The sequence below is a fragment of the Crinia signifera genome, chromosome 4, assembly GCF_055691185.1.
Source record: "Crinia signifera chromosome 4, ASM5569118v1, whole genome shotgun sequence".
NCBI classification, from domain to species: domain Eukaryota; kingdom Metazoa; phylum Chordata; class Amphibia; order Anura; family Myobatrachidae; genus Crinia; species Crinia signifera.
The window spans coordinates 165,661,145-165,680,761 of NC_139220.1; the positions used below are offsets into that span (position 1 = coordinate 165,661,145).

Here is a 19,617-nt window from a genome sequence, read left to right on the forward strand (position 1 = left end):
TGCCCACCGTTCACCCTATTCAATGTTCCAGGGGAATATTCGCTGTCAGAGGACGGCGAGGATTCCCTTAAACAGGGAGGCTCGTGGCTAATGTAGGGAGCCAGCTGTATTTAGCCACGAGTCTCACTGTTTTACCGGCCACATACTGTACGCTGATTTCCCCTCGCTCCAAAAACGGAGCTAGGGAGAATCAGCGTATGCAGGGGGATCAGTTGAATACTGACCCTGCAAGCTGTTACAGCTCACCAGCAGCATTGAATACACGCCTGAGTATGCATGCAGCAAACTGGCCACTATTCCAAATTTTTATTCATCTTTTATCTGGCCGCACCACCACCACCGGACTTCTCAAACAATCCATTCCCGGTTCCCAGAGTTAGACAACCAACACCAGCAGCAGCACCACCTGTCCACCACCATTAGCCGGCGAGCACAGCACAGAGGGCCTTATTCTGGTCGGTGCAGCTGGATCAGATTATGCGGCTAGGACCGTGCGTGCGGAACCCCGCCTTCCATACGGATCGCCAACTCCGTCCGTACGCGGTAAGAAGCTGGCCGAACGGACCGCACGTGTATTTTACACGGAATACGCCTCCTCCTCTCTAAGGGAACCTCCCCCATCATTCGATGGTTGCAGACCATCGAATGCAGGACCGAGTGCTCCCCCAGCTCCCGCAACCTCAGACCACACGGACATTTTTCCGTGCAAAAGCAGGGATCTGGGCGGGCAGCTGACATCCGGCGATGTCATATGTCCTCCCCCTACACGCGCGTCACGGCCGCATTACCATACGTACGCCCAGCGTTTGCATGGGAACGCCCATGAAACGCGGGGCGTATGCATATGGTAATGAGCACAAATAGCCCTTCACGCCCCTCTCCACCCCCTGTTCGGAGTGTTCACATATCATGCGGGATTTGGCCGTACGCCCCGCTCGCACATGCGCAGAGACGCCTCTGCACATGCGCAGACACAAAACATCGGCGGCCCGAACGCACGCGGATATATCCGCACCGACCAGAATAAGGGCCAGAGTTCTCTATTTTTCGTTTGATGTGCATTCCCCATTTTCTCTACCCCTCGCCATGCTTCCCACTCACCCTATTCAATGTTACAGCTGCTCGCCGTCCCTGACGGCAAATATTGACCAATGCGGCATACGAGGAGTTAATGGCTCCTTTCGTATGCAGTGTTCAAATATTGCAGAGATACACAGAAAAATGCAAATTAGCCTAAAAAAACTATTCCAAAGCAACTACATCTGTGTGAAAAGCTGTGTATTCTCCAAACAAATGAGTGTGGAAGGAGAGGTGGATCGTAGGTAGAATATAAAGGGAGAAAAAAATGCATCATGGGGGGGGGGGGGGGGGAGACACCACAAAAAAATATAAATATATTAATGTTGCACTTCTAAAGTAAAAAAATAATGTAGGAGGGGCGTGGCCTGGCACGCTGGCTGAGAAGACGTGTCTTCCCGGAGCTCCTGCGTACCCTGGAGATTTTCTTCCTTTAAACTGCCCCTACCCGCTCCAGACTGCCTCCCTACCTCTTCCCTTGCTCCCTCTGCACCCCCCGCCTGCCTCGGTCCAAGGTTGCGGAGCCGGGCAGCACTTTTAAGAGCTGCCGCGGGTTGCGGCCTGATCCGGGGATAGCAGCCGGGGCCTCGAGTTTGGAGCCGGAGACGGAGCGCTGACGCAGCGGAAGACGCGGCGAACGTAGCTGACGGGGGACATCTCCACCTCCTCCCCCTGACCGACCAGCGAGCACCAACACCTGCCGCCCCGCCACTCTACAGCCAGGAGCACACTACAAGCCCGAAGCGGGCCTGCACAACGGAGGCCGCCGTCCAGCCCCAGCACCTGCCGCCACAGGGTCTCCTCCCCTCCGGTAAGCGGGGACCCTCCACTGTGTGTGAGTAATCCCCATTCGGGGTGCAGATCACGCCTGCCTCTCACCTCCTCCCTGGCTGTGGCAGGACCCGGCCACCACCGCACTCCCCACGCGGCTCCGCCATTTTCCCCACACACCCACCTAGGCCTGCAGCCCCCTGCAGCTACACCCCGAGACCCCAAAACCTCTCCCGTGGCTACCCCCAACCATCAACCAAAGGGCTGTACTGCACCCTGCACCGCCCGCGGACCCCCTCTCTGATTTCCAACTGCTGCCGCACACCTGGGGCCTGTACTCAGACCACCCTCCCCCAACCTCTTTGGAGGTACAAAGCTCAACACAGCACCACGCTGAACCCCAGAATACCCTTCAGCCCATACCCAAGGCATAGGGGAAATCTCCTCTTTCAAAACACCCCGGGTGCCACCAAGCTCACCCTAGTGGCCCTATAACATAGGGCACTCTCAGCAGTTCCTATCTGCAAAACCCCCCACCCAGGTCTTAATGTGAATATCCAGACCCCATGGCCGCCACTCCGTGACGACTACAGCTTACACTATATATGAAGTAGCGACCCGTTACAGAAACCCCCACGGTGCCTAATTCTGTCTACCCATCACCTGCACAGTCAGTGCCTCATTCAAATATGCCCCCAAAGAGACCCAGAGAGGTCGCCCCAACCAAAATAAGTATGCCTGCCAGGAAAACCTCCCAGACTCCACTACCGCAAACAAGCCCTTTGCAGCATGTGTACACCCCCCTGGGAGCACACGCGGAGCAAAGCCCCCCTACCGGGTTGGCGGGTATAGATGCAGATTCCGACGAGCCGGTTACAGTAAAGTCCCTCTGCCTGGTCTTCTCTGCATTCCAAGCAGAGATAGCCAAAGACCTAAAGATGGCCATCCGCGAGGTTAAAACTGAACTGGTGGCGATTGGAGATAGAACGGATCACCTAGAGAAGAAGATGGAGGAGTTTGTCACATCCCACAACGGCCTTATATCTTCTTATGACCATCAGCAAATTGAAATCACCCAATTCAAAGCCAAACTTGCTGACCTGGAGGACAGGTCCAGACAGAACAACATCAAGATCAGAGGCATCCCAGAGTCAGTGACCAACTCTGAGCTCGAGGGCTACGCCACCACACTGTTCTGTAGGCTCCTTCCTTCTACTGACCCCAAAGATCTTCTCATCGATCGCATCCACCGCCTGCCAAGACCCAAAACAATCCCAGCCGACCAACAAAAAGACACCCTCCTCCGGGTCCACTTTTTCACAGTTAAAGAACAACTCCTGAAAGCTGCCCGTGAGGCAAAGAAATCCGATACTCTTGGCGGCCTCCAACTGTTCCAAGATTTCTCTCCTGCAACCCTGGCTAACAGGAGGGCCTTCGCCCCTATCACCATGGCACTGCGTGCTCACGAGATCCGGTACCGTTGGGGGTTCCCAGTAAAGCTGATCATCACCCACGAGGACACTACCTACAATGTGTCCACCCTAGAAGCTGGAATGAAACTCCTGCTAGAATGGGACATCTCAACTACAGGACCCCAGGGGCAGAAGCGCCCCCAGCCCCTCCGTCAGGAATGGGCTGACACTTGATGACCTTTATGCAGCCACGGACATCCCCACTCTTTATCTGAACTCCCAGGCCAACCTGCCTCCTCACCTCCCCACAGCGGGTTGAGGTCTATGCGATAAGTATCAGTTTTATTACTTACAATTGATTGCAGGTTGTTAGGCACTGGGACTTTGTTCACTGATGTTTGTTGTAACTTGATGTTAGTCTGTTAAAAGTTTCCCGTTTATGTGCAATGTAGCCCCCACACTGGTTGGGGTCCATACGTGTATGCTTTAGTAAGCTACATACAGTATTAGTTTACCTTCTCCCCCCTAAGTTCCACAGGTGGACTGTTAGTTAAATTTTAAAATTTTGCTTAGTTAATAAGAAAAAACAAAAAACAAAGAAAAGTCGTTTCTGGAGGGGTGGCCTCTCCTCTTCCCTGCTCCCCAGTGAAGCCAGGCCGCCACCACCCCCAAAACCCCTCTATACTACTGCATGAAAAACCTTTTTTCTTTCCCCTGCAGTAGTCATGCGGGTCCAAGTTGCTGGACCCTTTTGTTTTACCTTTCCCTTTACCTTCCTCTTTACCTGTTACCTGTCCTCCTCCCCCCCCCCCCCTGGACCGCATTTCTTGTCACCAACCCATTCCACCTATCACCCCTCCCACAGACACATTCGGAATACCCACAGCATCTCTTAAGGACATGCCATGCCTAAGTTAATATCATTAAATGTTAAGGGGATGAACTCCCCACAGAAGCGCAGGATGGCCCTGTCATATTTCCACAAACAAAGGGCGGATATAGTGGCCCTCCAAGAGACGCACTTTGCCTCTCCTAACCCGCCCACATTCAGGGACCCAAACTACCCGACAGCCTATTATGCCAATGGCCCTTTCAAACGCAATGGAGTTGCTATTCTCTTTAACCGCCACACCCCTTTTACCTGCCATTCCCAAACTGCTGATAAAAACGGCAGATACCTGATTCTTACCGGCCTCCTAGAAGACAGACTGACGACTATAGTCTCCATCTACGCCCCTAACACAAACCAGGTAGCCTTCCTCCGCAAACTCCTCTCCCTTGTACAAAAAATCTCAAAAGGCTCTCTGATATTGCTGGGCGACTTCAATCTAGCACTTGACCCCCGGCTGGATAAATCCCGTCTCCCCCCTACCTATCAATCTCACTCAGATAACCAATCGACAGCCCTACGTAACCTACTCCTAGAATTTGACCTGTATGACACCTGGAGAACAACTTACCCGACTGGCCGAGAATATACCTTCCATTTCCAAGTCCACAACACCTACTCCAGAATTGATTACATCCTCTGTGACAAATGGTCCCTTCAACACTCCGCTGGAGTCGATATACTCCCCATTACCTGGTCTGACCATGCCCCTGTGGTATGGCTATGGAACTTCCTCCCTTCAAAAGTCCCCCCCAGGCCTTGGCGTCTATTCCCTCATCTACTAACGGACCCCTTAGCCAAAGACACCATATTAAAAACAATAGAAGCATACATGTCTAATAATCAGACAACAGACACTTCGGTGATTAACCATTGGTGCGCTTTTAAGGCGGTTACTAGAGGGGCAGCCATACAGGCTGGAGCCACATTGAAGCGTAGGGCCATTGCAACTCAAAAAACCCTGGAGGCCAAACTAGTCGATCTTGAAGATAAGAATAAGAAGTCCCCCTCTGTCTCCCTAAAAACAGAGTTGGCTTCAGTGCGAAGCCAACTCCAGAAACTACTCCTTGCCCGCACCCAATCAGCTTTAAATAGGATGAGGCATAGATTCTACTTAGCCAGTAACAGATCGGGCAGAATGTTAGCCCGAAAACTACGTGCTCAACAGGCCAGAAACAGAATAAATACATCATTTCTCCTAGTAAAGAGAAAGTGCACAATCCTAAAGCCATTGCAAATTAGTTTGCTGACTACTACTCCAAGCTTTATAATCTCTCCTTAGATCCCTCCACGCCACAACCCACTAATGCCACCATTCGTGACTTCCTAGACAGCTTACATTTCCCATCTCTTTCCCAAGAACAACTAGACTCCCTAAACGCTCCTTGGTCCCTTGCGGAAATCCAGTCGGTCATCAAATCACTCCCCCGCAACAAGGCCCCTGGGCCTGATGGCTTCATCACAGACTTTTATAAGTCTTTTAGTGACCTACTGTCCCCCTACCTAAGGGACTTATTCAATGAACTCTCCTCTGTGGGGCAGCCCCCCCCCCAGAACTATTGGAGGCCCGTATAGTGACCATCCCGAAACCAGGCAAAAACCCTGCGTTGTGCCAAAACTACCGCCCGATAGCCTTGCTGAACACCGATATCAAAATCTTTGCCAAATTAATGGCATCCCGAATTAACCATTTCCTACCCATGCTGGTTCACCCGGACCAGACAGGGTTCATCCCTGGGCGACAGGCCCCGGACAATACTAGAAGAGTATTCAATTTAATTGACTCGTTATCTACAGAGCAGGACTTGCTTCTCCTCTCACTCGATGCCGAAAAGGCATTTGACTGACTTAACTGGCAATACATGCGAGAAGTCCTATCGCGTTTTGGTTTCAAGGACCGGATTTTGCTGTCAATTATGTCCCTTTATAGCTCCCCGTCGGCCCGAGTGTTCAGCAACGGCTTCCTCTCCACCCCTTTCACAATCTCCAATGGCACAAGGCAGGGATGCCCTCTTTCGCCCCTGATATTTGTCCTCTCCATTGAACCATTAGCTATGTCCATCCGCAACAATCCCAACATACCAGGTCTCCAAGCAGGCCCCACTAACCATAAGCTGAGCCTATTCGCGGACGACGTGCTACTTTTCGTGATGGACCCTCCCAATACGCTCGAACATATCCACGCGACACTGACCTCCTACAGCGCTGCCTCTTATTACAAGCTTAACACATCCAAGACCGACGCCCTCCCGATTAACCTTGCAGACTCCCTTCCCTCACTGAAATCCACATATAACTACAATTGGCAGCCCAATTCTATAAAATACCTAGGCATACACATCCCCCAAACATGAAATCTGTATTTGAGGTTAACCTGTCTCCCCTTCTCACCTCCCTTACGTCCCTCTCCAGATCATGGTTGGCATTTGAAATTTCATGGATGGGAAGGATGGCGGCATTCAAGATGTCGCTCCTACCCAAGCTAATGTATCTGTTCCGCACCATTCCCTATATATTCCCAAAAAAGTCCCTGCAAACGGCCACCTCCATCCTGACAAAATATGTATGGTCAACAAAGCCCCCAGCTATGGCCCGCTCCAAAATGTCTATCCCGAGAGCATTTGGAGGACTTGACCTTCCTGATCTGTCCCAGTATCAGGTAGCCTGTCTCCTGGCCCCATCTAAGCACTACTTCGAAAGTCCCACTTCCAGGGCTTGGGTAGGCATCGAACAATCTTACTGCCCACATATTCCTCTCCCTGACCTACTAAATATCCCAAAACATATCAGAGCCCCCCTACCAGCCCTTCTTCCGGCGACAGTTGCCACTCTACATGTGTGGGACCAATTACTTACTACTCTTCGTGCTCCATCTGCCCTTATCACTACCCTTCCCATCACTACAGTGGCAAAACTGATACCCAATCTCAATCTGAACCTCTGGAAACACAACGGGATCAAAACCCTAGGAGATGTGTCAAACGTCACAATCCTCCCCTTCGCCTCCCTACAAGAAACATATTCCCTCCCCTCCCATGAGAACCATCACTACCTGCAACTGGCCCATTGGTGGAATTCCCACTTCTCCAAACGCTCCCCCCCAGAAGCTCATCACCAGACGGTCCTCTCCCGTCCCTCCATGTCGCTCTCCACAGGTGACATCTCCTTCTGGTATAGGATCTTGATAACCCCCCCTGAGTTTACTAAGACAGCGGCTCATTGGAAATGGGAGATAGATCTAGGCACCCAGCTCTCTGCTCCCCAGTGGAGTAAGATCTTCCTATCTTCATACACAATGTCCCGCTGCCTCAACCAGTCGGAGATGCATATCAAACTAATTAATCGACTTTACCTAACCCCCGACCGACTCCATACCTTCTGGCCAACATGCTCCAACATGTGCTGGCGACAATGCGGGAATGTGGGCAATATATTTCACATTTTCTGTGCTTGTCCCAAACTCAGAGAGTACTGGGGGGAAGTCTTTAATCTAATTTCCATAGTGCTTTAGACAACCCTTCCCCCTGACCCACTTCTAGCCCTACTCCATATATATCCCCAGGAACTCCCGGCAGAGAAAACATATGTTCTCGGACACATCCTCATCACGGCACGTGCAAATCTTGCCCAACAATGGAAACAGCCCTCTCCCCCTCCCTTCCTCCAGGTTATTTTAAAAACAAACCACCATTACCTCATGGAGACCAGCTTCCAGCCTCACTCGACCAAATCCTCCTCACCCCACTCTAGATGGGCTCCTTGGCACACCTACATAACGAGGGGAGAGGGGACCAGGTTCTTCCCCCCTGAGCCCCCTGGGCAGCCATCTACGTTCAGTTTGAATGAAATCCCAGACCCAGAATCTCCTCTACCCTAGGTACCCGATAATAGCCCGATCATGCCAATAGAGCCAGGAACATCAAAGGATGCTTATCTGGGCTTGCCCTACTGTTCTATTTGGTTCTGTGTATTACCTCCCTAGTGTATAGCCCGCTCTGCGTAGCGGCGTGTTTGTGCTCTGTTTTACCTGTTATATTTACAGTACTGTACTGTTTTCAATCCCGAATGCAGTCCCCCCCCCCCCAGTACCCCCTATTCTTTCTTCTGTACCCCATATAAAACTTTGTGTTAATAAAAATGTATTGATGGTAAAAAAAATAATGTAGATCTTTCAAATAATAAAAAAAATACACTTGCAAACACCAAAAACAAAAGAGAATACGTATTTTTTTATAAGTACGTAAGTTCAGTTCATCTAAAAAAAATGCAGAGAGCAAAACGGAGAGGCAAGCCAAAACGGATCTGTTTTTTTTTTCTTGGGTGAACCGGGAGCATTGAATAGGGTGAGGAACATTTTTGGAGCAAGGAATACTGCCACATATGTCTCTACAGGAGTTGGTCTGGAGAAAAGAAAAACTCCAACTGTCATCTCCATAAACCAATGGCACAACAATGTGTCATGACGCGGCACACTAGTTGAAAAGCTCGGCTTTAGACACTAGGGAATAGTAATTACTAGAATATACTATAGTTGTCACATTTTAGATTTTACACATGAAAAAATGGGAATAAAGGAAAAAGTGGATAATACTATGCTCCTTACTGTTCTCTAATAAAATCAGTAAAACTGTATGTTTTGATTCCAAACTAAAATCCACTAAGCTGCAAACATATTAGGTCTCATTAGTGGGGGGGATTTTACACTGGAAATTAGTCTCAATCTGATGTAAACACTTTGTATTCAACTTGATTTTATGCCAAAAACAGAAAGCTGGCAAAGGCATTTTTCTCAGACATAGAGAAAAAAAAAAGAAGCACTAACCACTCATATGAAGGAGCTCAGAATGTTAAACAGAGGTTAAGTGCATGGAGATCCAGTGATAAAGTCTCATGCATTCTCCAGAGTGAACAGTCTAAGTGAATCAGTCAAGAAATGTACAGCTGTTTAAAACTGGCAGATAAAAAGGCACTAGTTAAAAACATTGATAATAAAGTATATCAAAACTGACACCTAATACATTTTTCAAAACATGTCTGACACTTCCTCTTGCATATCTTTTAATTATATAATTAATCTTAAAACAATTTGAAATCAAACCTGGGAATACAAGTCATGAAAAGAATAATTTTGAACAATTTGTAAGAGGCCTCACATTCTGATATGCAATATATACAGTACTTCTAGTAAACAAGGATTAACTTACCGAGAGAAGTTTCCATGTTATGGATCGGACTGGTTTGGGAATGCCAGACCAACTCAACTTTCTCAATTCATCTGGAATAAAAAAGTATAAGTGTTAAGTATAAGTTTATCCAAACCAAATAAAAATAATATACAGTACCTTAGTACAATAACATGTTCTTTTCAAATACATAATAAATAAGGATACATGAAAAAAAGCATTGGCATTACAATACAGAATTTGTAGATTAAGTAATGCCATTACTTCTTGTATGTCATCCAACAAAGCCTTGATTAAATAAACGAGAGGAAAAAAATATTTAAGAAAAAAAAATTATATTTTTGCATTGGTTGGGTAAGTTAAATAAAAAAAATATATATTACAGTAGAAACTCACAACCCAAAAAGCATGCAATACTACATGTCACCTGGCCTAACATAAAAACATACTGTAACATATACCAAGCTATGCCCAAATGCTTCTTGTCACCATAACACTGTCAGTGGGACCGAATAGTGATTAAACTGTTGTGGTGTGATCAGGTATGCAAATACTGGGGATGATTAAAAATTGCACATCTGGCTATTTGCAGGGTTCATTTGTGTAATGCTGTTGACACAATACAATTTGATATTCGATTTTGACTATATAGTCAAAATCTCATTGGGATCGCACAGACATGGAATGGAGATATAACATGTTTTTAAGCTTTCTATCCCGATTCAATGCCGATGCACGCTTCCGTTCAGCTGAAATCGAAAAGCCAAATAGACAGTGCAGCAATAACTATATAGTGCAGACTGAATGTAGATAGTATGGATTGTGTGTAAATAGCACATGAGTTAAGATTGCATAGTAATCGAGTCTTAGTCGAACAGCAAAGGAATCTCACCGTGTGTACACACCATAAATCTGAACTGTGCATACTCCCACACAAGTTGTTTATGCATTTTGAGCACTTACAACTTAACTTATCTCAGTGTTCTCATGTTCTAGGAAAAGTTCAATGGGCCAAATGTATTAAGCCAGTGGTTCCCAAACTGTGTGCCGTGGCAACCTGTGGTGCCTTCTGGGACTTGCAGGGGTGCACTAGATTGGTGGTCAATGACCAATTCAAATTATTTATCACCAATGTAACAGGCAGATAGTGGACAAATGGAAGGGAATCCTGTCCATTACCACATAACTGATCATAAGGATGAGGTATGAACATCATTTATTTAACTAAATGTAATTTTCAGATTTTCTCAATGAGAAGTTTTGGCCTAGGAGTGTCATGAAACAAATTTTAATACTCAGATGTGCCATGATTTAAAAAACGTTTGGGAATCACTGTGTTAAACCTTAACAAGTGATAAAGTGGAGAGTGATAAAGAGTGATGGGAACAGCCAATCAGCTCCTAATTGCCATATCACAGGCTGTGTTTGAGATGACAGGAGCTGATTGGCTGGTACTTTATTAATCTTTATAACTCTCCACTTTATAATTTGTTGAGGTGTAATACATTTGTGCTAGTGTGGGTTTTACTGAACTTGTCTAAACAATAATATGCCTTTTTGTAGGGGTATATTGGGCACAGCCTACTGAAGGTCCAAGCATTAATGGATAGCGATGACTTGAAGCAAACAAAGCAGACACGCAGAAACTACATACAAAAAAAGTAGCTTATCTGGATGATGCACACCTGCACCACAGAAACAGAGCAGCCTTAAATTCCTTGAAGGGCTTATGTCTCCTTTGTGGCCAGATTTACATATCCCAGGAAACAGTCCACAAATATCTTCCCTGTGCTACTCTAGTACTAGATAACACTGCAAAATACACTATGTTGGAAATAACACAAAAGGTCAGCTATTGAAGAATATATGACGGAGTTAACTTCTCGCTGCATACTACAAAGCCATGGGTATTTTTAATGATGTCCTAAAATTGCTTAAATAAACAGTCTACAAAGAATATAACAATATATAAAAGACTATTAAGAACCAGATGTTTGACACTCAACCAACATAATCTGATTTACAGACTGGCAAACAGAAATAAGGTTGACTATCAAGCCTAATTGCACTGCATTATCAATATTCATTCAATATTAATTGTTTTTAATGCTCCATAAGAGTTATTAAATTTATTTTATTATTACCTCTTTCACAGCTGACCACGTTTTATCACTTTTAATATTATTATTATTATTATTATTATTATTATTATCCACCACATGATAATGCTCATCCAATGGCATACCACAAATCAGAGGCATATTTCATCTAAGAATAAGACACTACTGCGAAAAGTGGTTAGTATGTTGGAGGTCACAATGTCAACATTGTTTAACTGTTGATAATTAACACAGTGACATACAAAATGTAAACATTTTCATTATGAGCAGGACAAATTTCTTATCATCAATGAAACATAATGAACCCCACTATATGCTTCACAAAGCTAGCACAGGAAAGAGGAGAACATAAAGTATGCAGCCTTCCTACTGGTTGAGCCTGAAAATTGACAGATTAAATACTACCAATAAGACACTAAAAATCTTACCTAAGAATCACACACACTTGATGAAAAAATCTCATTAACATGTATTTAGTGTGCACATATTATGCAGCTCTTTGCAGAGAATAATTTGTCACTCACAACAGTTTCTGTTCCTTTAACACATACACACACAATCAGTATGTTTTTGGTTTGTCAGAGGAAACACATTGAGAACACACAGAAGTCCACAGAGGAAACCCATTGAGAACACACAGAAGTCCACAGAAGTCCACAATACAATAGACCCCATGACCCCAATGGTGGAAGAGCGAATCAATGAGCTATTGTGTGGACAACTATTTTAAGTCCAAGAGTGGGAAACTATACAGCTCCTCCCAAAACATGGTCTTTTTACATTTTCACTGTATTAGTTCGAGCAGCTCTATTTTCTGAATTAATTGGCAAAAATGATGCAAAATATTAAGCCACATTTTATTCTATTAAAGCTCATTTAAAGTGAGTGTGTACCCATCTAACCAAATAAAGGACTCTCTCTCCTACTCATTCATCCACTTAAGGTCCATCTCATCTGGAAGTTTGGCCGTGTTGCTCATGTTTAGTTTTTCAGCTGTTCCCTTGTATTTTCAAATAAAAATATTAAAACCTACTGATTAATCAGGATAGCAACTATGGTCAGTATACCACGTTGCTATACCCTGAAATGACAATACATAATATTGCCACAAATAAGTGTATAGTAAAGACACATGTTTCTTTACTATGGTTTCACTAACACCAAAAATTAAGCTGCAATATTAAATGCAGATCCCCAAGTTGAGCTTAATAATGACCACAAAGGTCACTGCATTATCTACTGGCAGAGGTGCAAGGACATAACAACATTAACCATACATAATTCATGAGGTTTTTGGCAAGAGGTATATTTCCCCTTAAATCACTACTTTGCCTGCTGTTTAAGTCAATATTCTAAAGTGTTTATGAAGAAGTACTGCTTATTTTCCTTCTGTAACTGCTTTTCATTTCCAGCAACATATTTAGACACTACAAAGATTCTAATACATCGGCCAAAAGATACATAAAATTGCTTCAATTACAAGAAGAAAATATTTCCAATCTTATCTGTAAGAGTTTCCAAAAGCATTAACTATCATGAAAGTTCTGTAAGATGGATGCCAAAGTGAATCAACTGAGCTCAATATGGTAGAAGTGCTGTTTAATACTAAATAGAAAAAAAATTATCCTATCGTCTGTTATATACTAAATGGTATTGCAGGCAATATTTTTTTTTTTCACAGCTGCTATACGGCAACATATTTTACAATGCATTGTGCGAATCGCTCTTATTTATGATTATGTTCTGTGCTTCTCCCTCACTAGCAACACTTATATTCTCTATCAACATGCTTGTATAAATAAACTTTTTATACTGTATTTACATGTGAAATGACTTGCATTGTGTGGTATAGTCATTGGTCACAATTACTTATTAACTGATAACAGGACTTAAAGTCCTTACCAAACAGGAACAGTATGCTGTAAAATCAGCAATTACATAGTCATTTTGTACTGTGGCAAATTTCAACGGAATCAATACAGGTTGAGTATCCCGTATCCAAAATGCTCGGGACCAGGAGAATTTTGGATAACGGATTATTCCGTATTTCAGAATATTTTAATATTTCAATTACTGTATGTATTTTAAAGTATCTTGCATTTATGCTGTATAAACACATAATATACACACAAATATATTTTATTACCACATAAAATACACACAACTATATTTTATTTGTTCAAAAAACAAGGTTTCAAAACTTGAAACAAAATTTGTGTACTATCTCAGATATTGAATTTGTATGCCAAGCAATCATTTTCTTGTACATATATAGTGCCAGTTACATATCATGTCCTCAGTAGTGCTGTTACATATGTCCCCAGTAAGTTTTTAGCAAAAAAAATATTTTTATTCACTTTCTGAAATGTATGGTTTTCGGAATAATTCGGATAACGGATACTCGGATACGGGATACTCAACCTGTATTGCCCTTCCTCAGAGTGCTGTAAAGAAAGCCCGATCCTGACCACTGTCTCAGGGGCTTTGTACCAAGGAAAACAGGTTCAAGTTCACTAATGTTACCATAAACAAGTCAGTCAGGCCGTGTTCCCATGCTGCATATACTAAATGACAATTTCCCTAGCTCAAGAATAAATGTTGCCAGAGCTCTTCATACAGTATTAACCACACTGAAAGTGCTGCATATAAATAACTTTCAACCTCCAGAATATCATATTCAAGAAATAAAAGTCTACTAACATGCACATTTTGCAAATACAATAATCACATGATAATTCATAAAACTATATGTAAAGTACAGTATAATACAGATAGCATACTATGTGCAATCTCAAGGTCCATACACACTGGACGATTATGCTCAGCGTGTATGGACAGCAATAATTGCTGTCCATACATGCTGAGTGCATACACACTGAGCAGCTTTCCCCTGCCCGGCACTGTCAGTGGGGGGCGGACGGCTTTGCATAGTGCAGCGCTTATGCAAAGCCAGCCATAAAGCCGCTCATCTGCTGGTACTACTGCTGGTACAGATGAGCGGCTTTCCCGGCAATGATGCATCACCGCTCATCGCCGGGCCGTACACACTGGGCGGCTTTGAGCTGAAAGCTGCTCAAACTTGGTGTTTTGAGCAGCTTTCACGTCAAAATTGCGCAGTGTGTATGGGCCTACAGATTTCTACACTCCTGCAGGATTATCCATTTCAGTCATAAATCTCCTACCACCCTGCATTGCCCTTCTAATCTCCCAAATTCTTCATATTCTGCCAGGGGTGCCACGAAGGAGTTTCTCGGCAACGACAGCGATTTGCTGTAATCACTGTGATTTCCTACAAGTTGCAGACAAACCAATGTTCACAATAAAATAACTTTTAATACACTGAAAACAAATTGCTTAGTTTAAATATATACGTAGTTGCAAATAAGATTTCCCATATTGCAAATAGCAATGTTAGAATCTATACTTGCAAAACTTCCCAAAATGTATTTGTTTCTAATGTTATAAAGAAATGTCTCAGAGCAAGCATTTAAGCATTGATACATCCTTATGTGGAGTTGTGATAGGTCCTTTGGGCATATTGCGACAACTCCCCTTGACCCTTGACTCAGATTATAACTTCCAAAAGAGTCAACTCTGTTACTTTGGCAGCTTTTTCACAATGTGATGCAACTAAGAAGCAATTAATTAGTGCAGTCTCCTGGTGGGTTTCAATAATATCAAACTGTAACTAAAACATATTTTTGTGCACCCATCGCTAGCAGAGTTGCACAAGTTACATAATAAATGATTAATACAATTGGAAAGCTAGCCCCACCAAACTGCTTATTATTTCCTAATAGTACTGAATTTGAATCTTAAATGCCAAAAGCTTTATAAAATGGGTCCTGTACATACTTCAAATGCTTAAAAAAATTAGTTTCCGGTAGTCATTTAGGTAACAGCTATCAACTCAAAATATGGCAGATGAAGTCAAACGCAACTATTGTGCCCTATTTCCAATTACTGCAGTTATGCACATTCCTAAATACCACAGCAGCATGTCTTAAGCCTTTAACTCTGCCAAATATATACTATAGTCCAGTGGTTCCCAAACTGTGTGCCTAGGCACCCTGGGGTGCATTGGGACACTTGCAGAGGTGCTTTGGACTGGTGGTCTAGGAGAAATTCATAATAGTTATGGGTAAAAGAATAGGCAAAACCAGAGTTGGGGGCCTGCCAATCATTACATATATGGCAAACAAAAGCAAATCTGGTTCCTAAGCGAAAAAGGTGGGTTATGCTGCGCTTCAATTAATCTAATACTTTTAAGGTATTTTTAAAAGTAATAATGTTATTTTATTTAATTAAACAAGCATGCTTTAAATGAATAGATAGATATTTACATTAAAAACATGGAATAAAAAATAAAACATAATACGTATAAAATAGTGAAACAATGGTGGTGCATATATCAATTGTTATAATCACCCATGACCTCTGATCCTTTAGTTCAGGGGTGGCCAACTGGTCAGACGTAAAGAGCCGAAAAATATCGGTAGTCAAGCTAAAGAGCCGACATCATGCGTGCGCTGAAGGCGCATGCGCCTAAAAAAGGGACGTACTCTATTTTGACCCCTTGGGTAGGTGTGATACAAATATGCCTCCAATAGTGCAGTGCCATATATACATATGCCCCCAATAGTGCCAGGTATGCACCACAGGGTGCCGGGTATGCCCCTATGGTGCCAGAAAGCTGGTATGCCCCCACAGTGCCAAAAAGCTGGTATGCCCTCACAGTGCCACAAACTGGTATGCCCCCACAGTGCCACAAGCTGCTATGCCCCCACAGTGCCACAAACTGCTATGCCCCCACAGTGCCACAAACTGCTATGCCCCCACAGTGCCACAAACTGCTATAAACCCACAGTGCAAATTTCCCAGCAGCAGCACTCACCGTTGTTGCTGCTGCTGCCAGGCGGGGAGAGGACAGTCTGGTGTCCCCCTGCAGTCCTCCTGTCATGTCACTGATGGGAGGAGAGCACAGCACAGCGCGCGTCTTCTTCCCCCTCACTTCCCTGTGACTAGGCCGTCCACCAATCAAAGCTCGCTGGCCGCCTCCTGATTGGCTGCTGGCCCAGTCACAAGGATGCACAGTAAGGGGTAGGAGAGATGCGCAATGCGCGCTCTCCTCCCCTCAGAAGGAGAAGGGATTCAGGGAACCGGCAGCAGGGGGGACTGGGACAGACGGTGGGCAGCAGTAGGAGCAGGAGCCTCACTTTACAAGGGGAAGAGCCGCATGAGGCTCAAGAGCCACACGTTGGCCACCACTGCTTTAGTTCTTTATAAAGGTCCAGTTTGGTACCTATCCTGGTATCTGGAAAAAAGACCCTTCCAATGTCTGGTTGGAGAAATATTGATGGAATGCCGTGATGTGACTGGCGAGGTATCTTGCCTCCGGTGAGATGGTAGTTCGCTGTATTGCAACAGCAGGCTGGATATACCTGTCTCCCTTGTACCAGTTGGCAGTATTGGTTAGGGGATGTCCACATAAACAGATGGTGCAGTTTTATTGTGTCCGCCTAGGGTCTTTCCAGAAAGATGATTTTTCTGGTGGGTGGTACAGAGAATAACAGGGTCAGGGTCACTGGGTGTAAAGTGAGTCCGCACCTCTCCACCGACGTGTTTTGCTTTATAACAAACAGCTTTTTCAACCTTAGAGAGACAAAGTGTCGGCATTGCGGCGGTCAGGATTCCGGCGTCAGGATTTTGACCGCATCCCGCCTGAATACTTTTGTTCATATTGCATATGCTTAAGGCGGAATTCCAAAAATTGTTTAAATGCACCAAATCATTTAAATTACTCCAGAAGAGATGAGAAGGAAATGTATATGGAGAAGTATTATAAAAATACATTATTACACATACTGTAGTACCTTTTATGCTCCACTAACCCAAACAAAGGTTGCATGATCAAGTTAACCTGTTGGATTTCTATAGTGAGGTGTACACAAAAAGATGATATTGAGCAACATTGCCTGATATTTTAACCTATATGAAAATGATTCAGTTGAATCTTTGCATACAATAAAATTTTAGGCCTGCCACTATTTTTCAAAAGTAGCCATAAGAAAATTTGGTACTTATGTAGTATCTGGGCGCCCGATTTAGAAATCGGGTCGGATCGGGCACATCGCATCGCATGCGACCAAATCGTAGCGAGCCCCGCGAGGGGACACAGAATACCGTCCGCTCGCCACGCTTCGGGCTTGGTGGCTCGCTACAGGTTTATATCCAACTCCATGCCCACTTGGATAGTATGGGTATGAAAAGGACCCCTTTTTCCCATTGAATTCCATGTTAAAATGGACTCAGTCCATTTTAACATTGAATCCTATGGAAAAATCGGGTCATCGCATCTCATGCGATATGGTCGTATGCGATGCGATATCGCATCGCATCTGATTGTATGCCTTAAGCTAAGGCATACAATCAAAAAAATCGGGCGCCCAGATAATACATAAGTACCGAAAATTTGATGAAATCTGTAAATGGCTTTAATGCATAGATTTGAAGAAACCATGTGGATGAAGCTCTTTTGATTGTGAGGAACACAGCCAGACAACTGCATTTGGATCAGATTAGGAATTATTCCATTCAAGCATCTGCCAAATGGGGCAAAACAGTAATACCACCTTGCAGAGTCTGGGAACCAAACCGGTAACAGTACTCTTTGGGCACTAGCACACTTATGTTTTTAGGGCTCCCCATTCCTTCCTGGTAGATACAGGTCTGTCATCCATCAGGTCATAGCCATGTGCCTCTCCAACCTCAACCCCTTACTCTCAAGTCTTATCTAGTTTTTGTCCATCAGCATAATTCCTCACCACTCTTTATATGTTAATACAATTCCCCAATGTCTCTCCAGGACTATCCCCTCTTTCTCCAGCACCATTTAGTGTCTTTCTCCCATACACAATCCTCTGGCTCTCCCGAAGGTTCGCAATCTTCCAAGAAAACTCCCATGTGTACACGCAGAGCCAAGCCCTAAGCACTTCCCCCTTTGTGTCTCCTCACCTTTTTCTGGCTGATCCTCTTCAAAGGTTCTTTGCTATTCAGCAATGTGACACCATGACTAAACTCAGGATGTGCCAGGGAGATAAATACTTCTTAGCATCAGCCTGAATGATGAACTGGGTGACCATTATTCTTGAAGGACTTGGGGCACTTGGCATTTTGGGGCTAAGCACAAGTGTCTCCCTTATACCCCCGCTATCACTAGGCCTGCCAGGGAACAGTCATCAGGAAGAAATTATGTTAATTTAAAACATATGGTTTTGAAGAGAAGCCTTAAAATGGAACACTGTAGTCTTCGGGCTCAGGCACATGATAAGGACATTTCAACCTAACAAAAATCTGTTACAGTATACAGTAGTTGTAAACTATACTAAGCTGCTTCACTTCTTCTGTAGGATAGGATGTACCTTTAATCTTTAATGTTAAAGATTATGTGAGCAAAAACAATGGTCAAAAGATTACAGTATTTCCATCTTATATTACGGGATCAGTGTTTAAGTTCTGGAAGGATGGTGAACAGCAGACTCTCCTATTTCTGTTTTTTTTTTTAAAAAAAGCATACCGAAAGCTGCATTACTGGACTGGGGCTGGATTTCCTTGATAAGATCTGCTACAATCTATGAACAGAAAATCAAACAGAACAGATACCTCACATAATAAGCATTATAAGTAAGTCCTATTTCCCAAAGATGGGTTATAATTGAATTGATTACTTAATATTCGATTAATTCTACCAAGGTTTTTTTTTTTTTTCAAAGGATATCTAGTTCTTATTACTTGTGTGATTTGCTGCACCCAAATCTTCTCTACAAACAATTGAAAAGGCATGCAGAGATTTAGTTCAACATAAGCTATGTAGCCCTATTCTAAGACCAACCAAGATGCATTCACAGAGGCATGTTGAAACACATTAGCTTTTAAATATGTCAGCATTTGAAGATGGCCAGCCCATCTGATTATCATTCTGCAAAACTATATTCACATTAATATTCATGGCTTTCGACACACTACATTACACAAAGAAAGGTGTGTAATAGACCGTGAAAAAGGCTAAACACCATTTATCTCTATATAAAAATTTCACCACTGCACTGTAATCCTTTATAATAGTAAAGGATTGTCTACACAGTCTGAAATAAGCACAGCTTTTA

The 19,617-nt window shown here is 43.9% G+C and overlaps 1 protein-coding gene across 1 annotated transcript in view; it reads right to left on the reverse strand.

The window, feature by feature from the left end:
* The window catches only part of TBC1D22A (TBC1 domain family member 22A), a 548,927-nt gene that overhangs the window by 402,488 nt on the left and 126,822 nt on the right, over positions 1-19,617 (reverse strand). Inside the window, exon 5 of the mRNA XM_083182915.1 lies at positions 9,354-9,424. Coding sequence (XP_083039041.1) covers positions 9,354-9,424 — 71 coding nt within the window. The remainder of the gene's footprint in view (positions 1-9,353; positions 9,425-19,617) is intronic.